At 52.2% G+C, this 16,293-nt stretch overlaps 1 protein-coding gene across 6 annotated transcripts in view; it reads left to right on the top strand.

Annotated features, from left to right (window-relative positions):
- IL34 (interleukin 34) overlaps window positions 1-16,293 on the top strand; it is a 74,323-nt gene that overhangs the window by 56,456 nt on the left and 1,574 nt on the right. For 2 of the 6 annotated variants that reach the window (XM_007993684.3, XM_073015558.1), the window contains exons 2-6: window positions 2,755-3,183; window positions 10,607-10,740; window positions 12,974-13,051; window positions 13,342-13,500; window positions 16,062-16,197. In XM_007993684.3, coding sequence (XP_007991875.1) covers window positions 3,156-3,183; window positions 10,607-10,740; window positions 12,974-13,051; window positions 13,342-13,500; window positions 16,062-16,197 — 535 coding nt within the window. In that variant the 5' untranslated portion in view covers window positions 2,755-3,155. Of the gene's footprint in view, window positions 1-2,754; window positions 3,184-4,052; window positions 4,463-10,606; window positions 10,741-12,973; window positions 13,052-13,338; window positions 13,501-16,061; window positions 16,198-16,293 lie in introns of those variants that run through there. The other 4 variants (XM_007993683.3, XM_073015557.1, XM_073015556.1 and 1 more) reach the window with 3 other exon arrangements.

Below are 16,293 nucleotides of genomic sequence, written 5' to 3'. Positions count from 1 at the left end.
CAGTGGCGTGATCTCGGCTCACTGCAACCTCTGCCTCCTAGGTTCAAGCGATTCTCCTGCCTCAGCCTCCCAAGTAGCTGAGATTATAGATGCCTCCTGGGTTCAAGCGATTCTCCTGCCTCAGCCTCCTGAGTAGCTGGGATTACAGATGTGTACCACCACGTCTGGCTATTTTTTGTATTTTTAGTAGAGAAGGGGTTTTGCCATGTTGGCCAGGATGGTCTTGAACCCCTGACCTCAGGTGATCTGCCAGCCTTGGCCTCCCAAAGTGCTGGGATTACAGGCGTGAGCCACTATGCCCAGCCTAAATCTGTTTTTTATTTATGTTATTTTTGACTTATGATGGGTTTATCAGGACTTAACCCCATCATGCATCTGTGTTAACTCCAATATGGCTGGTTCCCAAATGCAGTGTCCCAAGTGAAAGAAGCCAAACAAAAGGCCACACACTACAATTGTATTTATCTGACATTCTGAGAAAGGCAAGCGTGCTGGACAGAAAACAAATGAGTTGTTGCCTAGGGCTGGGGCTGGGGGAGGAGCTGACTGCGAAGCTGCAGCAGGGAATTTTTTGGGTAGATGGAAATGTTTTGTATCATTATTACAGTAATTACACAGTTCTATGAATTTGCTAAAGACTTTTAGAATTGTATACTGAAAAGGGTAAAATGTAGTATATGTAAATTAGCCCTCAATAAACCTGAAAAAGTCCCCAAACGAATGTAACAGCAGGGGAATTGCCAGGGTGGGATGGAGGAGGAGGAGGAGGGGGAGGGAGAGGAGGAGAAGGAGAAGGGAGAAGGAGGAGAATGAGGAAGAAGAGGAGGAGGAGGGGGCAGAAGGAAGGAGGAGGAGAGAAGGAGAAGGGAGGAGGAGGAAGAAGAAGACGGGGAGGAGGAGAAAGGAGGAGAGAGGAGAGGAAGGAGAAAGAGGAGGAGGAGGAGGAGAAAGGAGGAAGAAGAGGAGGAGGAAGAGGATGAGGAGGAAGGAGGAAGAGGAGGAGAAAGGAGGAGGAAGAAGGAGGAAGAGGAGGAGGAAGGAGGAGGAGGAAGGAGGAAGAGGAGAAGGAAGGAGGAGGAGAAAGGAGGAAGGGGAGGAAGAAAAAGGAGAAAGAGGAGAGGGGGAAAGAGGAGGAAGAAGGAGGAAGAAGAGGCAGAGGAAGGAGAAAGAGGAGGAGGGAGAAGGAGGAAGAAGAGGAGGAAGGAGGAAGAGAAGGAGGGAGGAGGAAGAAGAGGAGGAGGAAGGAGGAGGAAGAAGAAGAGGAAGGAAGAGGAGGAAGGAGGAATGAGGAAGAGGAGGAGGAAGGAGAAAGAGGAAGGAGGGAGGAGAAAGGAGGAGGGAGGAGGAAGGAGGAGGAAGGAGGAGAAGGAAGGAGGAAAAGGAAGGAGGAAGGAGGAGGGAAGACGAGGAAGAGGAGCAGCAGTAGGTAGCGGCTGGGACTGAGATTCAGGGTGACTGCATAAGGGATTAACTTGAACAACCCATGTTCTCTCTATAAGGCCCTGCCTGCCTGCTGGGCACCTCCCAGAGTAAGGGCCAGCATTCTGTGGTGACACTATGGATCACACAATGAAGAAGATGCAAAAGTCATACCTGCTCTCCCCCAATGGTGTCACTCTGTAGCCATTTCCCCCCACCAGAGGGGAGACAGGGAGGAGGCAAGGGGTGGAAGAGAACTAAATCAGAGACGGAATTCCAGCCTCATCTGCAGAACGGACACAATGGTCCAGACCTTGCAGAGTCCAGAGGGGCAGATGGGAGGGCCATGCACACGTGCTGAGCCCTGTGTGGGTGTCGACTTTTGGGAGCAGCCACTAGCCCACAGGGTGTGAATTCCGGTCACACTTCTTACAAGCTGTATGACCTTGGACAAGTGTTTTAACCTTTCTGGGCCTCAGTTTCCTCATTGATAAACTGAGATTTTGTGCTTCCATGAGATTGCTGTGAGATTCAATAAATGTAAAGACCTTTGTCCTGGCCAGGCACAGTGGCTCACGCCTGTAATCCCAGCACTTTGGGAGGCCAAGGCAGCAGGTCACTTGAGTCCAGGAGTTTGAGACCGGCCTGGCCAACATGGTGAAACCCCATCTCTACTAAAAATACAAAAATTAGCCAGACATGGTGGTGTGCATCTGTAATCCTGGCTACTTGGGAGGCTGAGGCAGGAGAATTGCTTGAACCCGGGAGGTAGAGGTTGCAGTGAACTGAGATCACACCACTGCACTTCAGCCTGGATGACAGAGTGAGACTTTGTCTCAAAAAAAATTATTTTTTCTTATTTATTTATTTTTTATTAACAGAAATGAGGTCTTACTATGTTGCCCAGGCTGGTCTCGAACTCCTGGGCTCTCACAATCCTCCCACTTTGGCCTCCCAAAGTGCTGGGATTACAGGCATGAGCCACCACGTCTGGCATTGTTTTCGGAGTGGGAACTCATTGGCTTTTTTAACCTGTCCTGCAGCCTGAGTCATTCATGGACGCTACCACGGCCCTCAGTGTGTGAACTCAAACCACCTGTTCATTCTTTCGTCCTGCTTTTGTTCAGGCCCCAGGCTGCCAGCTGGTGTCATCGTAACTCACTCATGGGCCAGGGCTGCTTGGACATTCTGAAGTCATTTCTCATGTGAGCCGTGTCCAGCTGCCAGGGCCGGGTGGTCCTGTGTAGGCTGTGGGTGCGGTGTGCACTGTGGCTGATGGCTGAGTGGCAGTGCTGCTCTTACATAATCAGTTTCTCTCCTCCTTTCTCTTCCCAGAGCCAGATTTCACACTGAGCAGCTGCAGTCGGAGAAATCAGAGAAAGCGTCACCCAGCCCCAGATTCCGAGGGGCCTGCCAGGGACTCTCTCCTCCTGCTCCTTGGAAAGGAAGACCCCGAAAGACCCCCCAAGCCACCGGCTCAGACCTGCTTCTGGGCTGCCATGGGACTCACAGCCACCGCCCCCAGGCTGTCCTCCACGCTGCTGGGCAGATAAGGGCAGCTGCTGCCTCTGGGGCACCTGCCCGATCCTGCAGCCTGGCCACTCCTCCAGGGCCAGCCCTTGCCTGACTCAGTGGCCACCTCTGCTGCCCCAAGGCCATGTAGGCCGTACTTAGGCCTCTGTGGACACACTGCTGGGGACAGCGCCTGAGCTCTCAGGGGGACGAGGAACACCACCATGCCCCGGGGCTTCGCCTGGCTGCGCTGTGAGTACTGGGGAGGGGTCCCTGGGGACCTGCCCTGGGAGGCCTTGGCCTAGATCCAGGATCTGCTGTAACCATAGCAACCAGGGCATTCTTGCTGGTGAGAAGTTGCGGTGCTTAACAGTCGGACTGCAGACATCCTCTGGGATTCCCATGGCCAGCCTCTGCCTTGTCTGCCGCTGACTTCGGGCTCTGATGGGCAAGCTGGGTGGGCGGTTCTGGCTGGGTGGGCATGGTCCTCAGGGTGGTCTTAGGTCGGGGCAGGCACTGGGGGTAGGTGGCAGCATCTCACCTTTCCAGGCTTGTGGGTGCTGGGGAGCCCCGTGCGGGCAGCAGAGGCAGAGTCCTGGGTGTGGCCGGTGGGGGTGGGGCGGGGGCTGGTGAAAGTGTCCAGGGATCCAAGACCCACGGCAGAAGAGCAGCCAGGTGCCTGGAGAAGGCAGCCTGGTCCCCTCCAGCCCTCCCTCCTAACAGAACAGAATTAAAAAGCAGAACGATAACACTGTTGGTAAAAAGAAAAATAAGTTGAAATGAGGACAGAAAGGAAAAAAAGGATCTGGAAGCCTCTCATGCCTACTGGGTGGGAGGCCAGACCAAGATCCCCTGTCTCCAAGATTCAATTTAATTGGCTCAAATTCAACACATTTTTCTGGTGCCTCCCACGTGCCCACTGCAGAGTCACTGCCATGACAACAAGGACCTTGCTGTCTCGTGCCTCTGTCTCCAACGCCTGGCACAGGGTTGAGTGCTCGGGAATTGTTTGAGGTTCGGGGTATGAGCCTGTGAGGGATTCCGAGAAGAACTGGGTCCACCCTGGCCCTTGTGAAAATATACAACAGAGGGTTGGGACATTAGGGACGGGTGGAAGGACTCAGCTGGACCCAATGTTCTGGAAGCCCCTAGGTCATGAGAAGCAGGGGTGCAATGTGGGGGAGGGGCTGCTGGAAATGGTCTAGAACGTGGGGTGGTGCTCACACAGGTAGACCTGGGGTCGTAAGGCCGGTGTTCCAGGGAGAGGGGCCAGCGTGAGCAAAGGTTCAGCAGTGGGCTGGTGAGGCCAGGCTGGGAACTGGTTTGGACCCAGTTGGCACAGGCCTTGAAAGCCAGGCAAAGCGTGCATCCCTCCCCACAGCAGGCAGCCCTGGAGGATTTGAGAGCTGGGCGGGAGTGTCGTCGTGACTGGGAGTTCCTCTGCTCTTGAAGATGAGTCTGGCGGTGTTTGTAGGAGTTGCTGTTGTCGCCGTCTGCACAGGAGGGAATACGGGTCATTCTGGAGGTGGAGGTGCGAATGAAAGGCAAGGGATGCTGGGCTGGTGGCTCACACCTGTGATCCCAGCGCTGTGGGAGGCCAAGACAGGAGGATGGCTTGAGGTCAGGTGTTTGAAACCAGGCTGGGCAACATAGCGAGACCCCATCTCTAAGAAAAGGAAAATTAGCCAGGTGTGGTGACATACATCTGTAATCTCAGCTACTCAGGAGGCTGAGGTGGGAGGATCACTTGAGCCCAGGAGGTTGAGGCTGCAGTAAGCAAGGATTACATCACTACACTGCAGCCTGGGCAACAGAGTGAGACCCTGTCTTTAAAAAAAAAAAAAAAAGAAAGAAAAGAAAAGAAAAAGAGAGAAAGAAAAGCAAGTGAGAGGGGTAGAAGCTCCAGGAGGCAGGTCTTAGGACCAAGCAAGGACTGGCTAGGGGATGAGGGAGAGAGGGAGAGCAGCAGATTTAAATGGGGGCTGGTGCCCAGGGACTGGGGTGCTGAGGAAGTTGGGCTGCCATAACCAATTAGTATGCTTTGGGTGGCTTAGAGCAACAGCAACGTACGGTCTCACAGTTCTGGAGACCGGAAGTGTGAGATCAGGGTGCCTGCAGAGCTGTGTTCCCTCCAAAGGTGCTGGGAAGGAGCCTCGCTTGCCTCTTCCAGCTCCTGGTGGCTCCTGGCCTCCTTGGCCTGTGGCCTAGTCACGCAGATCTCCCTCTGTCTTTATGTGGTTTTTCCCTCTGCGTGTCTCTGTGTCCGCTCCTCTTCTTCCTAGGACACTAGTCACTGGATTTAGGGACCTGCCTAAATCCAGGATGGCCTCATCTTGACATCCTTCATTTAATAACGCCTGTAAGTGGCACAGGACAGTCGAGCCCCCAAGGGGGCTTAGCTTGCAAGGGTTCTTGGCTTTGCCTGGGAGAGAATTCAAGGCAAGCTGGTGGGTAGGAGAAGACAGCTTTACTGAAGAGGTGTTACAGCTCCGTGCCAGCTCCTGCAGAGCAGGGCTGTGCCAGAGGAAGCATACTGAGGAGCAGCTTAGGGCCGTTTGCAGTCATATTTATACCAACTTTTAATTGCATGCAGATAAAGGGGCAGTTTATGCAGACATTTCTAGTAACTTTTTGGGCCATTGGGTCATTGCTATGGAAAGGGGTGGTAACTCCCAGCCGTTGCCATGGCAATGGTAAACTGACATAGCGCACTGCTGGGCATGTCTTTTGGAATGCTGCTTCTGCCCTGTCCATCCCTGTTTTCACTAGTCCTCAATTTAGTCCAGTGTCAGGACTCTGCCTCTGGAGTTGGTCCTACCTCCTACTTCACAAAGACCCCATTTCCAAACAAGGTCACATTCTGGGGTTCGGGTGAACGTGGATTTGGAGGAGATGCTATTTAACCCACTGCACAGGTTCAAATTTGGTCCCCGGGGCTGGGGGTGACAAGCCTCACTTGTCACTGCACATGGGGTCATCTCAGAGAGGGGGCAGGCCCCTCCTGCCCCCCACCCAGGGCCAGGGAACAAGGAAGGGAGTACTGTACTCACACGGATCTTTCTTCAGCCTCCTCTCTGTCTGGCAACTTGTTTTATTTATTTTATTTTTATTTTTATTTTTATTATTTTTTGAGATGGAGTCTCACTCTGTCACCCAGGCTGGAGTGCAGTGGCGCAATCTCAGCTCGCTGCAACCTCTGCCTCTCGGATTCAAATGATTCTCATATCTCAGCCTCCCGAGTAGCTGGGACTACAGGCACCTGCCACTGCACCTGGATAATTTTTGTATTTTTAGTAGCGATGGGGTTTCACCATGTTGGCCAGGCTGGTCTCAAACTTCTGACCTCAGGTGATCCGCCTACCTCGGCCTCCCAAAGTGCTGGGATTACAGGCATGAGCCTCCGTGCCCAGCCTGTCTTGTGGGTTCTTACCTCTGGGCTAAGACAAAGGCAGGGTGGGTATCCTGACTAAGGTCGGGGTGGCACTGGCTGTGGGGTTCCTGGTGTATAGAGTATGTGGGGGACAGTGGCCTTGAGGTTGGGGCTGTGCTGTCCTTGCCTGGTGCCTCTCTGTTAACCTGTTTCTCTGGGTGGGTGGAGGCAGTAAAAAAGGCAACTTACACTTAGCAGTGATGTTTGGGCTGCAGTCTCGGAGGAAGGCTGCCCAGCTGGGGGAGAGGCAGATCATCTGGGGACAGCGTTTCCAGGGCAGTCTGTATGCCCACCATGCCAGGCTGGGAGGCTCAGTGTCATTCCAAGGCACAGTTCTTGCCTTGAGGCCACAGCTGCCGGGTCCCCAAGGCCCCAGACGGGACACAGAGAAGGGCAGCTGCTGTAGGGTTGAGGGGTGGAGTAGACGGCCAATGGTGATGATCACACAGGAAAAAAGACCCAGTGTGGACAGAGATATTGATTTTTTTAAAGAAAAGCTGAAAGTTTTAATTGTTATGTGAAATCCCTGTGGACCATAGGTGGCCCTTGGGACACCAGCTTGCAACTGCTGCTCTAGGTCTGTGGTTCTAGACCCCCAGCCACAGTTTTACCTGGGACCTTGTTAGAAAGGTAGATTCTCTGGCCGCATCCTCGACTGGTTGAGCAGAGACTCTGGGGCAGGCAGGACGACCTGTGCCTTAACCAGCTCTGCTCCCATTTCTACTGCTTGAGGCAAATCCCCAAATGCACATGTGAAGTGCTCAGCACGCTGGGCTGTGCAGTGTTTAACTGTGTTATGGATTCACATACCAAAGTCAAGGTCGTGAGTGAATGGGGAAGGTGGTGCTGGAGACAGAGATTGATGGGGGCTGGTGCAGGCAGGGGAGACCCTGGCGGGGTGTTGGGGGGAAAGAAGAGTCTCTGGGAGGCTTTGAAAGAGGTCTGTAGTGTGAGAGGGTACCCCGTGCAGGCAAAGCATGAGCCTAGGAGGCAGGGATGATCTTGACCTGCAACGGTGGGTGCCAAGCCGAGGGATTCAGGACTTTAGAACAGAAAGCAAGCAGATGTTAAAGGGCCAAATGCTGGTTTAGTTCGTGTTTATCTGTCCCTCTGGCCCAATACTGTATCAGGCACAGGGGAAGAGAGAGAGAGGAAGTGCAAGATAGATTGCAAACTTGCAACTTAGCAAAAAATGTGGGGCTATGTGGGGTACAGGGCTTGAGGAGGCCTGAGGCTCTGAGCTGATCAAGGGCACTCCTGGTGGGAGGTCCCGTAGTGGCAAAGGCCAGGCAGGAGGCCTGAGCAGGGCAGGTTTGGAGAAGGCAGTGAGGAGGTAGCAAATAGGTGGTGTGGCTCAGACCAGAGGGGCTGTAAGGACAAAGTCTTCCAAGATGCTGGGGAGTGGGGAAAATCCGATCAGTAATTCCTACTCATAGCTGGGGCTGGCTCGGGAGGTGACTCAGCCTGCCTGACTGCTTTTGTCAAAAAAAAAAAGGAGGATGGTTATTGCTTTTGTCTGTAACAATAATAGATATGGATTATAGAACATAAAAAATGCCCTGAAAGGCCAAGGCCAAGTGTGGTGACTCATGCCTGTAATCCCTGCACTTTCGGAGACCAAGGTGGGAGCATCGCTTGAGCATATGAGTCTGAGACCAGCCTGGGCAAAACAGCAAGACCTTGTCTCTACAGATTTTTTTTTTTAATTAACTGGGTGTGGTGGTGGTGGTGCCTGTAGTACCAGCTACTGGGAGGCTGAGGAGGGAGGATTGCTTGAACCCAGGAATTCGAGGTCGCAGTGAACAATGATGGTGCCACTGCACTCCAGCCTGGGCAACAAAGCAAGACCCTATTTGGAAAAAAAATAAAAACATGAAAAAATCTCCCATAGAGATTTGGTAGTCATGGTAGGAACACAGATAGTGTTGAGTCACGCTATTTTTAAGCTTCACTAAGCATATCTAATTTTTCTCATAGCACAGCCATGTCTTTGGCAATGTGATTTTTATTGGCTACGTGCATTATTATGGAACATCTAGGCCATATCCATATTTTCACTGTTACGAAATAAATGCTGCTCTGTACATCTTTGTTCATAATTTTTTGGTTATATCTTTTTTATTTTTCTTCCAATTTATTCCTAGAAGTGAATTTAGTTGGTAAAAGGGTATTGACATTTTTAAGGCTTAGTGGTTTGAAGAGTACAGATACTATTAAATCCATTAATAACAGAAATTGCTAAATTGCTTTCCAGGACAGCACTATTTGGCCAACATCAAGTATTAATTATTAAAATGAAATGAGTTGGGTGTATGGCTGGGCATGGTGACTCATGCCTGTAAATCCAGCACTTTTGGGAGGCAGAGGCAGGGATATCAACTTGAGGCCAGGAGTTTGAGAACAGCCTGGCCAATATGGTGAAACCCCATCTCTACTGAAAATATCAAATATCGGCCGGGTGTGGTAGCGCTTGCTTGTAATCCCAGCTACTTGGTAGGCTGAGGCATGAGGCATGAGAATTGCTTGAGCCTGGGAGGTGGAGGTTACAGTGAGCTGAGATTGTGTCGCTGCACTTCAGTCTGGGCGACAGAGAAAGATTCTGTCTTAAAAAAAAAAAAAAAAAGTCCGGGCGTGGTGGCTCACGCTTGTAATCCCAGCACTTTGGAAGGCTGAGGCGGGCGGATCACAAGGTCAGGAGATCGAGACCATCCTGGCTAACATGGTAAAACCCCGTCTCTACTAAAAATACAAAAAAATTAGCTGGGCGTGGTGGCGGGCGCCTGTAGTCCCAGCTACTCCGGAGGCTGAGGCAGCAGAATGATTGTGAACCCGGGAGGTGGAGCTTGCAGTGAGCCAAGATCCTGCCACTGCACTCCAGCCTGGACGACAGAGCCAGACTCCGTCTCAAAAAAAAAAAAAAAAAAAAGGCTGGGAAGCTGGGTGTAGTGGCACTTGTCTCTCATCCCAGCTACTCAGGAGGTCACGGTGAAAGGACCGCTTGACACTAGGAGTTGGAGATAAGCCTGGGCAACATAGCAAATCCCTGTCTCAAAAAAAAAAAAAAAAAGCCCCAACGACTCAAAACCACAAACACAAAAACTTTCATTTGAATATATGAAAAATGGGCCAGGCACGGTGGCTCACACCTATAATCCCAGCACTTTGGGAGGCTGAGGCAGGAGAATTGCTTGAGCTCAGGAGTTCAAGGCAAGTCTGGCCAACATGGCGATACTGTGTCTCTACAAAAAAATACAAAAATTAGCAGGTATAGTAGCCTGCAACTGTAGTCCTAGCTACTCTGGAGGGTGAGGCGGAAGGATCGCTTGAGTCTGGGAGTTCTGGGATGCAGTGAACCGTGATCCCACTACTGCACTCCAGCCAGGGTGACAAAAAAAAAAAAAAAAGAAAAAAGAAAAAAATTATATCTGATTGTTTTAATATGAATTTATTTATCTAGTTAGTCTGATATTTTGGGTAGTTGCTGGCCTACTTCTGTTTTATTCTTTCTGCTCTGATGGACTTAACCTTTTTTCATATTTGTTGCGAATTCTCTCCTATTTTTTCTGTTCAGTCACTTGGAAATCGTTTAGGCTATTTTTGAAGTCACAGTGACCCCCATTGGCAAAGGGTGGTAATGTTTCAGCGGTTCATTTGTTGCAGGAAGAGACGCAGCCAAGTGTGAGATCTGCTTAACGTCCTAGAATGACCAGACTGGAAAACGCGACAGACCCGCTGGCGTAGTCAGCCGGGAGGGACGCTAAGATCAGATAGAGCAGGAAAGAAGGTGGGGTGGATGACGGAAGAGTCATTTGTCAAGTGGAAACCAGAATCCAGGATGATTCGATCTCCTTGAATGCCTGGCTTGGAAAACCCAGCACCGAGCTTTGAAAACATGTCAGCCGGACACCAGGGGCTGAGGCTGTCATGGGCGGGAGGTTGTGCCTGCCTCACAGAGCGAGAGAAGCGGGGAGACCAGACGTCGACCCTGGGCGTGCTTCCTGGGGGGCTCCAGTGGTTGGCGTGGGGTGGATGTGGACCCTCTGGACTGCTCGTGCCTGCCTGACCTTGCTATTCTGGAGCCAGACCCCAGGGAAAGCATTCCAGATCCCGTGCCCGCCACCACACTTTTCCCATCGGTGCTTGTCACCTATGCGAACGGATGACGGTCGTGCTCGGCTTTGCACGTGTGGACAGCATGGATGAGATGGAGGGTGCTCATGTGCTCTTGTTGTGTGTGGTCCACAGATATTGGGATCCTCCTTGGCATGGCCTGTGGGAACGAGCGTTTGGAGATATGGCCCTTGACGCAGAGTGAGGAGTGCACTGTCACAGGTTTTCTGCGGGACAAGCTGCAGTACAGGAACCGACTTCAGTACATGGTAACCATGTGGGCACCACCTGTGTCCCTGTCCCTGTCCCTGTGTCCCGGGGCTCACCTGGCATAGGCCTCTGGACATTCAGAGCCCTTCCTAGGACCCGTGTCAGCCCTGAGCTGACCATGGCCTATTTCTCTTTCTCCGAAACCTACCCATGCACTTGGTCTGCATTTACTGATCCCTCTCCTGCCATCTCCTGGAGCTTCCACTGCTCTTTGATCTCACTTTAATCCCACCTCCACAGTGGCACTCACCATATGACTCAGGAATGTACACCTGGAGCTCTTCGAGGAACCCCAGGCACTTATTAGCCGGGGAGATAAAGACCTAGAAATTGGAGTCTTTGGTTTTTTTGCAGAGTGGAGATATCTGTGTGGCTATATGCGTCTTTTTTTTTTTTTTGAGACGGAGTCTCACTCTGTTGCCAGGCTGGAGGGCAGTGGCTCAATCTTGGCTCACTGCAGTCTCCACCTCCCGGGTTCAAGCAATTCTCCTGCCTCAGCCTCCCAAGTAGCTGGGACTATAGGCATGCACCACTATGCCCAGCTAATTTTTGTAATTTTAGTAGAGACGGGGTTTCACCATGTTAGCCAAGATGGTCTCCATCTCTTAACCTCGTGATCCGCCCGCTTCAGCCTCCCAAAGTGCTGGAATTACAGGCGTGAGCCACCGTGCCCAGCACCCCTTTTTTTTTTTTTAACTTTTTCTAAAAAACTTTTTCTTTTTTTTTTGAGACAGAGTCTTGCTCTGTTGCCCAGGCTGGAGTTCAGTAGATAATCTCAGCTCACTACAACCCCATTTCCCAGGCTCAAATGATCCTCCCACCTCAGCCTCCCGAGGACTACAGGCATTGGCCAACATGCCCAGCTAATTAAAACTTTTTTTTTGAGTAGAGACAGGGTTTCACCATATTGCCCAGGGTGGTCTTGAACTCCTGGGCTCAAGCAATATGCCCACCTTGGCCTCCTAAAATGCTGGGATTACAGGTGTGAACCACCATGCCTGACCTATGTAACTTTTTAAATTAATTAATTTAATTTTTAGAGACAGGGTGTCACTCTGTTGTCCAGGCTGAAGTGTAGTGGCGGGATCATAGCTCAGTGTAACCTTAAACTCCTGGGCTCAAGTGAGCCTCTCTCCTCAGCCTCCCAAGGTGCTGGGATTACAGGCATGAGCCACTGCACTTGGCTTATGTCTTTTTTATTTTAACAGCTTTACTGAGATAGAATGTACATATTTATATATAAAAGACATAATTCACTCATTTAAAGTGCACAACTCAAAGGTTTTTTAGTTCACAGAGTTGTGCAGCCATCACCATCGTAGTTTTTATAAGATATTCGGGCGGGCGCAGTGGCTCATGCCTGTAATCCCAGCACTTTGGGAAGCCGAGGCGGGCGGATCACGAGATCAGGAGATCGAGACCATCCTGGCTAACCCGGTGAAACCCCGTCTCTACCAAAAACACAAAAAATGAGCCGGGCGTTATGGCGGGCGCCTGTAGTCCCAGCTACTCGGCAGGAGAATGGAGTGAACCCGAGAGGTGGAGGTTGCAGTGAGTCGAGATCGCACCACTGCACTCCAGCCTGGGCGACAGATACAGGCTCCGTCTCAAAAAAAAAAAAAAAAAAAAAAAGATTCTCACCCACAAAATAATATGTTTTTCTTGAAGTAGCGTGCCCTCACTCTTGAGCGTGAAACTTCTGCCTTAATAGGAGCTGCGTATTTTGTTTCGCCCTCCCTGTGTCCCAGAGGAAAATGAATTGTTCTTATCCCAGTTAGGAGCCAGGCAGACCTCTCTGCACAGGACCACCTCTGCCATCAAAAGGCTGGGCCCTGAGTTCTCTCCTTCTACGTCAAAATTCATCTGGAGGCCGGGCGTGGTGGCTCATGCCTATAACCCCAGCACTTCGGGGGGGCTGAGGCGGAAGGATTGCTTGAGCCCAGGAGTTCAAGACCAGCCTGGGCAACATGACGAATCCCCATCTCTACAAAAAATAAAAAAAAAATTGGGCGTGGTGGCACACACCTGTAGTCCCACCTACTTGGGAGGCTGAGGTGGGAGGATTGCTTGAGCCTGGGAGGTCGAGGCTTCAGGGAGCCATGATCCTGCCCCTGCACTCCAGACTGGGTGACAGAGTGAGGCTAAGTCTTAAAAAAGGATCACTTGGGAGGCTGGGGAGCCTGCTGGTCATTTCTACTTCTGGCCTCACAGTTTGTTCCTGTGCCTCTCTAGAAACACTACTTCCCCATCAACTACAAGATCAGTGTGCCTTACGAGGGGGTGTTCAGAATCGCCAATGTCACCAGGCTGGTAAGTATCCCTTCCTGGGCTGGGGGGACCCACTTCCTGCGACATCTGGTGGGCCCAACCTCAGAGGCGCGCTGGGATTGGCAGGTGGTGCTGCTGGCCTGGGGCCTCTCCTCAGCCCCGAGAGCAGGCTGGCCCTTGGCCCAGGCACACGTTTGTTCACTGTCCGCAGTAGACGGCCCGTGTCTGCTCCCTGTGCAGGGGCACGTTCCTGGTGAGGGGGTGGTCAGAGTGGTCAGAGCCCAGAGGCCTGTGTCTCTGGGGTTGCAGTGACTTCCCTGTCTCCGCAGCAGAGGGCCCGCGTGAGCGAGCGGGAGCTGCGGTATCTGTGGGTCTTGGTAAGTCTCAGTGCCACTGAGTCGGTGCAGGACGTGCTGCTCGACGGCCACCCGTCCTGGAAGTACCTGCAGGAGGTGCAGACGCTGCTGCTGAATGTCCAGAAGGGCCTCATGGTGAGTCGTGAGGAAGGGTGGCAGGCGGGGCTCGTGTGTGTGCACACGTGTGTTCATGTGTGTGTGTGAGCATGCGCATGTATGAATCTATGAGGTGTGGCCGAGGGCTGGTGAGGGAAAGGGTGAACACACGGAAAGATGGGCACAAGCCAAGGGGCATGGGAGAAGTCGGGGAGGAGTGCGGGAAAAGAGGCCTGTGGAAGGAAGCGGCGGCCGTGGTGGCCATGAGAGCTGGGCTCGGGGAGCAGGCGATGCCTCTGAGACTCTGTTCTAGGCTCTGCCTCTCTCCCTCTGGATCCTGGGCAAGTCATCGTACCCTCTTTGTTTCTGCAACATGAGGGTCCTGGAGGGTAGGGGGAGAGGGGAAGAATGGATGGAGCACAGGGAATGTTTAGGGCAGTAAAACGCTGCGGGCTTGGCGCAGTGGCTCGTGCCTGTAATCCCAGCACTTTGGGAGGCCGAGATGGGTGGATCACCTGAGGTCAGGAGTTTAAGACCAGCCTGGCCAAATGGTGAAACCCCATCTCTACTAAAAATACAAAAATTAGCCAGGCCTGGTGGCGGGCACCTGTAATCCCAGCTACTTGGGAGGCTGAGGGGGGAGAATCGCTTGAACCTGGGAGGCAGAGATTGCAGTGAGCTGAGATCGCACCATTGCATTCCAGCCTGGGTGACAAGAGTGAAAAACTCCATCTCAAAAAAAAAAAAAAAAAAAAAAAAAAAGCTGTGTAATACGTTTATGGTGTATACATGACATCATGCATTTGTCACAACCCACAGAACTGTACAACACAGAGTGTGAACGCTAATTAAATTATGGACTTTAGTTAATTAAAAAAAAAAGAGGTCCCCCATCCCCACCCTGCTCAGAGAAATTGATCTGAGGCCTCAGGGATATTGTCCTCTAAAATGCCTGAGTCGTAGTAAAAAGGAAGGTGGCAAGATGACCCACGCGGGCCGTGTGTGCTATGGGGCCTCTCCCCATCCCCACCAGCCCTCCTCAGGACTCTGATGCACACCTGTCCCGGGGACCCACCTGCTGCCCAGCCCAGCCAGCTGCTGAAAAGGCCCAGACTGTGGGCAGAACTTCCCAGGCCAACTGTGAGCTTCCGATGGTGAAAGGGCTTAGGGACCAGCACCTGTTTTTGCAGCTGCCTGGAGCTTTCCTGGGACGAGACTGGTGGGGAGGGTCTCAATTCCTACAAAGTCAGGAGACTCCTTGATCTCCTTGGTGGCTCTTTTTCTTTTTTATTTCATTTCATTTTATTTATTTATTATTTTAGAGATGGGGTCTCACTATGTTGCTGAGGCTGGTCTTGAACCCCTGGCTTCAAGTGATCTTCTTGCCTCAGCCTCCCAAAGTCCTGGGATTATAGGCATGAGCCACCCTACCTGGCCTCTGTGGTGGCTTTTTTTTTTTTTTTTTTCTTCCTGAGACGGAGTCTCACTCTGTCGCCCAGACTGCAGTGCAGTGGTGCAATCTTGGCTCACTGCAACCTCTATCTCCCAGGTTCAAGCAATTCTCCTGCCTCAGCCTCCCAAGTAGCTGGGATTACAGATGCCCGTCACCATGCCTGTATTTTTAGTAGAGACGAGGTTTTGCCATGTTGATTAGGGTGGGCTTGAACTCCTGGCCTCAAGTGATATGCCTCCCTCCGCCTCCCAAGGTGCTGGGATTACAGGTTGAACCACGGTGCCTGGCTGTCTCAGTCTTTTCATGGCTTTCTGCCTTGTGTTTCCTTGTCTCTGTGACCTTTCTCTTACAAGGACATCAGGCATTGGATTTAGGGCCCACTCGAAATCCAGGATGATGTCCTTCTAAGATACTGAACTTAATTACCTCTGCAAAGAGCCTTTTTCCAAAGATGGTCACATTCACAGGTACCAAGGGGTAGGACGAAGACACAGCTTTTTGGGGGAGGAGAGGGACAATGTGGCCCAGGACATGCTGCCTGGGTGGTCGCCCCCTTCCAGAAGATCACCCCCACGTTTCCCACGATACTTTCTGCAGTGGCCCTGACCTCCTGTTCAGGGACTTCCTTCCCTCGGTGCCACGCTACACCCCACATGACCCTGTTGTTGCGTATCGTGGAGAGAAACCACACCAGCTTGGAGCTGGACACCCTGCCCTGTGTATGTGACTTAAGCCTCAATGTCCCTGTGAGGGCCTTCTCTTGTTCCTTGGAGTTGATGGAGGTGTTTGTTTCCTGAGAGACAGTTTTCCCCAGGTCAGGGGGTCCTCACGCAGTAGTGGGTGGCTGCGCCTGGGCGCGAGATACCCCACTTTCCTCACTGTCTTGGCCTAAGCCCTTTACTCATTTTTCCAAGGATGGAAAAAAAGCAAAGCCTCTGAGTTGTGCATGGGTGAGAGGTGGCAGCTGGGACCCTACCCACGCCCACAGGAAGAAGATGGTGAGAAATAGCTATCCAGGCTCATAGTCACAGGATATCTGGTCCTTCTTCTGGGGTTTGGGCAGCTCCAGGTAACTGGACAGCGTTCACGGCTCTCCTGGGGTGCGGCCCCATCTCGCCGCCGCTCCTGATGGTTTCCTCCTTTCCAGGATGTGGAGGTCAGCCCCAAGGTGGAATCCGTGTTGTCCCTCCTGAATGCCCCAGGGCCGAACCTGAAGCCGGTGCGGCCCAAAGCCCTGCTGGACAACTGCTTCCGGGTCATGGAGCTGCTGTACTGCTCCTGCTGTAAGGAGCTCTCAGGGGATGGGGCCTGGAGGCGGGAGGTCGGGCATCTGGGCCCAGGCCAGCTGGCAGGGCCGGCATCCTCCCGGGCATATCCTC

Source organism: Chlorocebus sabaeus, chromosome 5 (assembly GCF_047675955.1).
Source record: "Chlorocebus sabaeus isolate Y175 chromosome 5, mChlSab1.0.hap1, whole genome shotgun sequence".
NCBI classification, from domain to species: domain Eukaryota; kingdom Metazoa; phylum Chordata; class Mammalia; order Primates; family Cercopithecidae; genus Chlorocebus; species Chlorocebus sabaeus.
The sequence above is the reverse complement of the archived record's forward strand: the minus strand, read 5'-3'. Positions and strand labels throughout refer to the sequence as shown.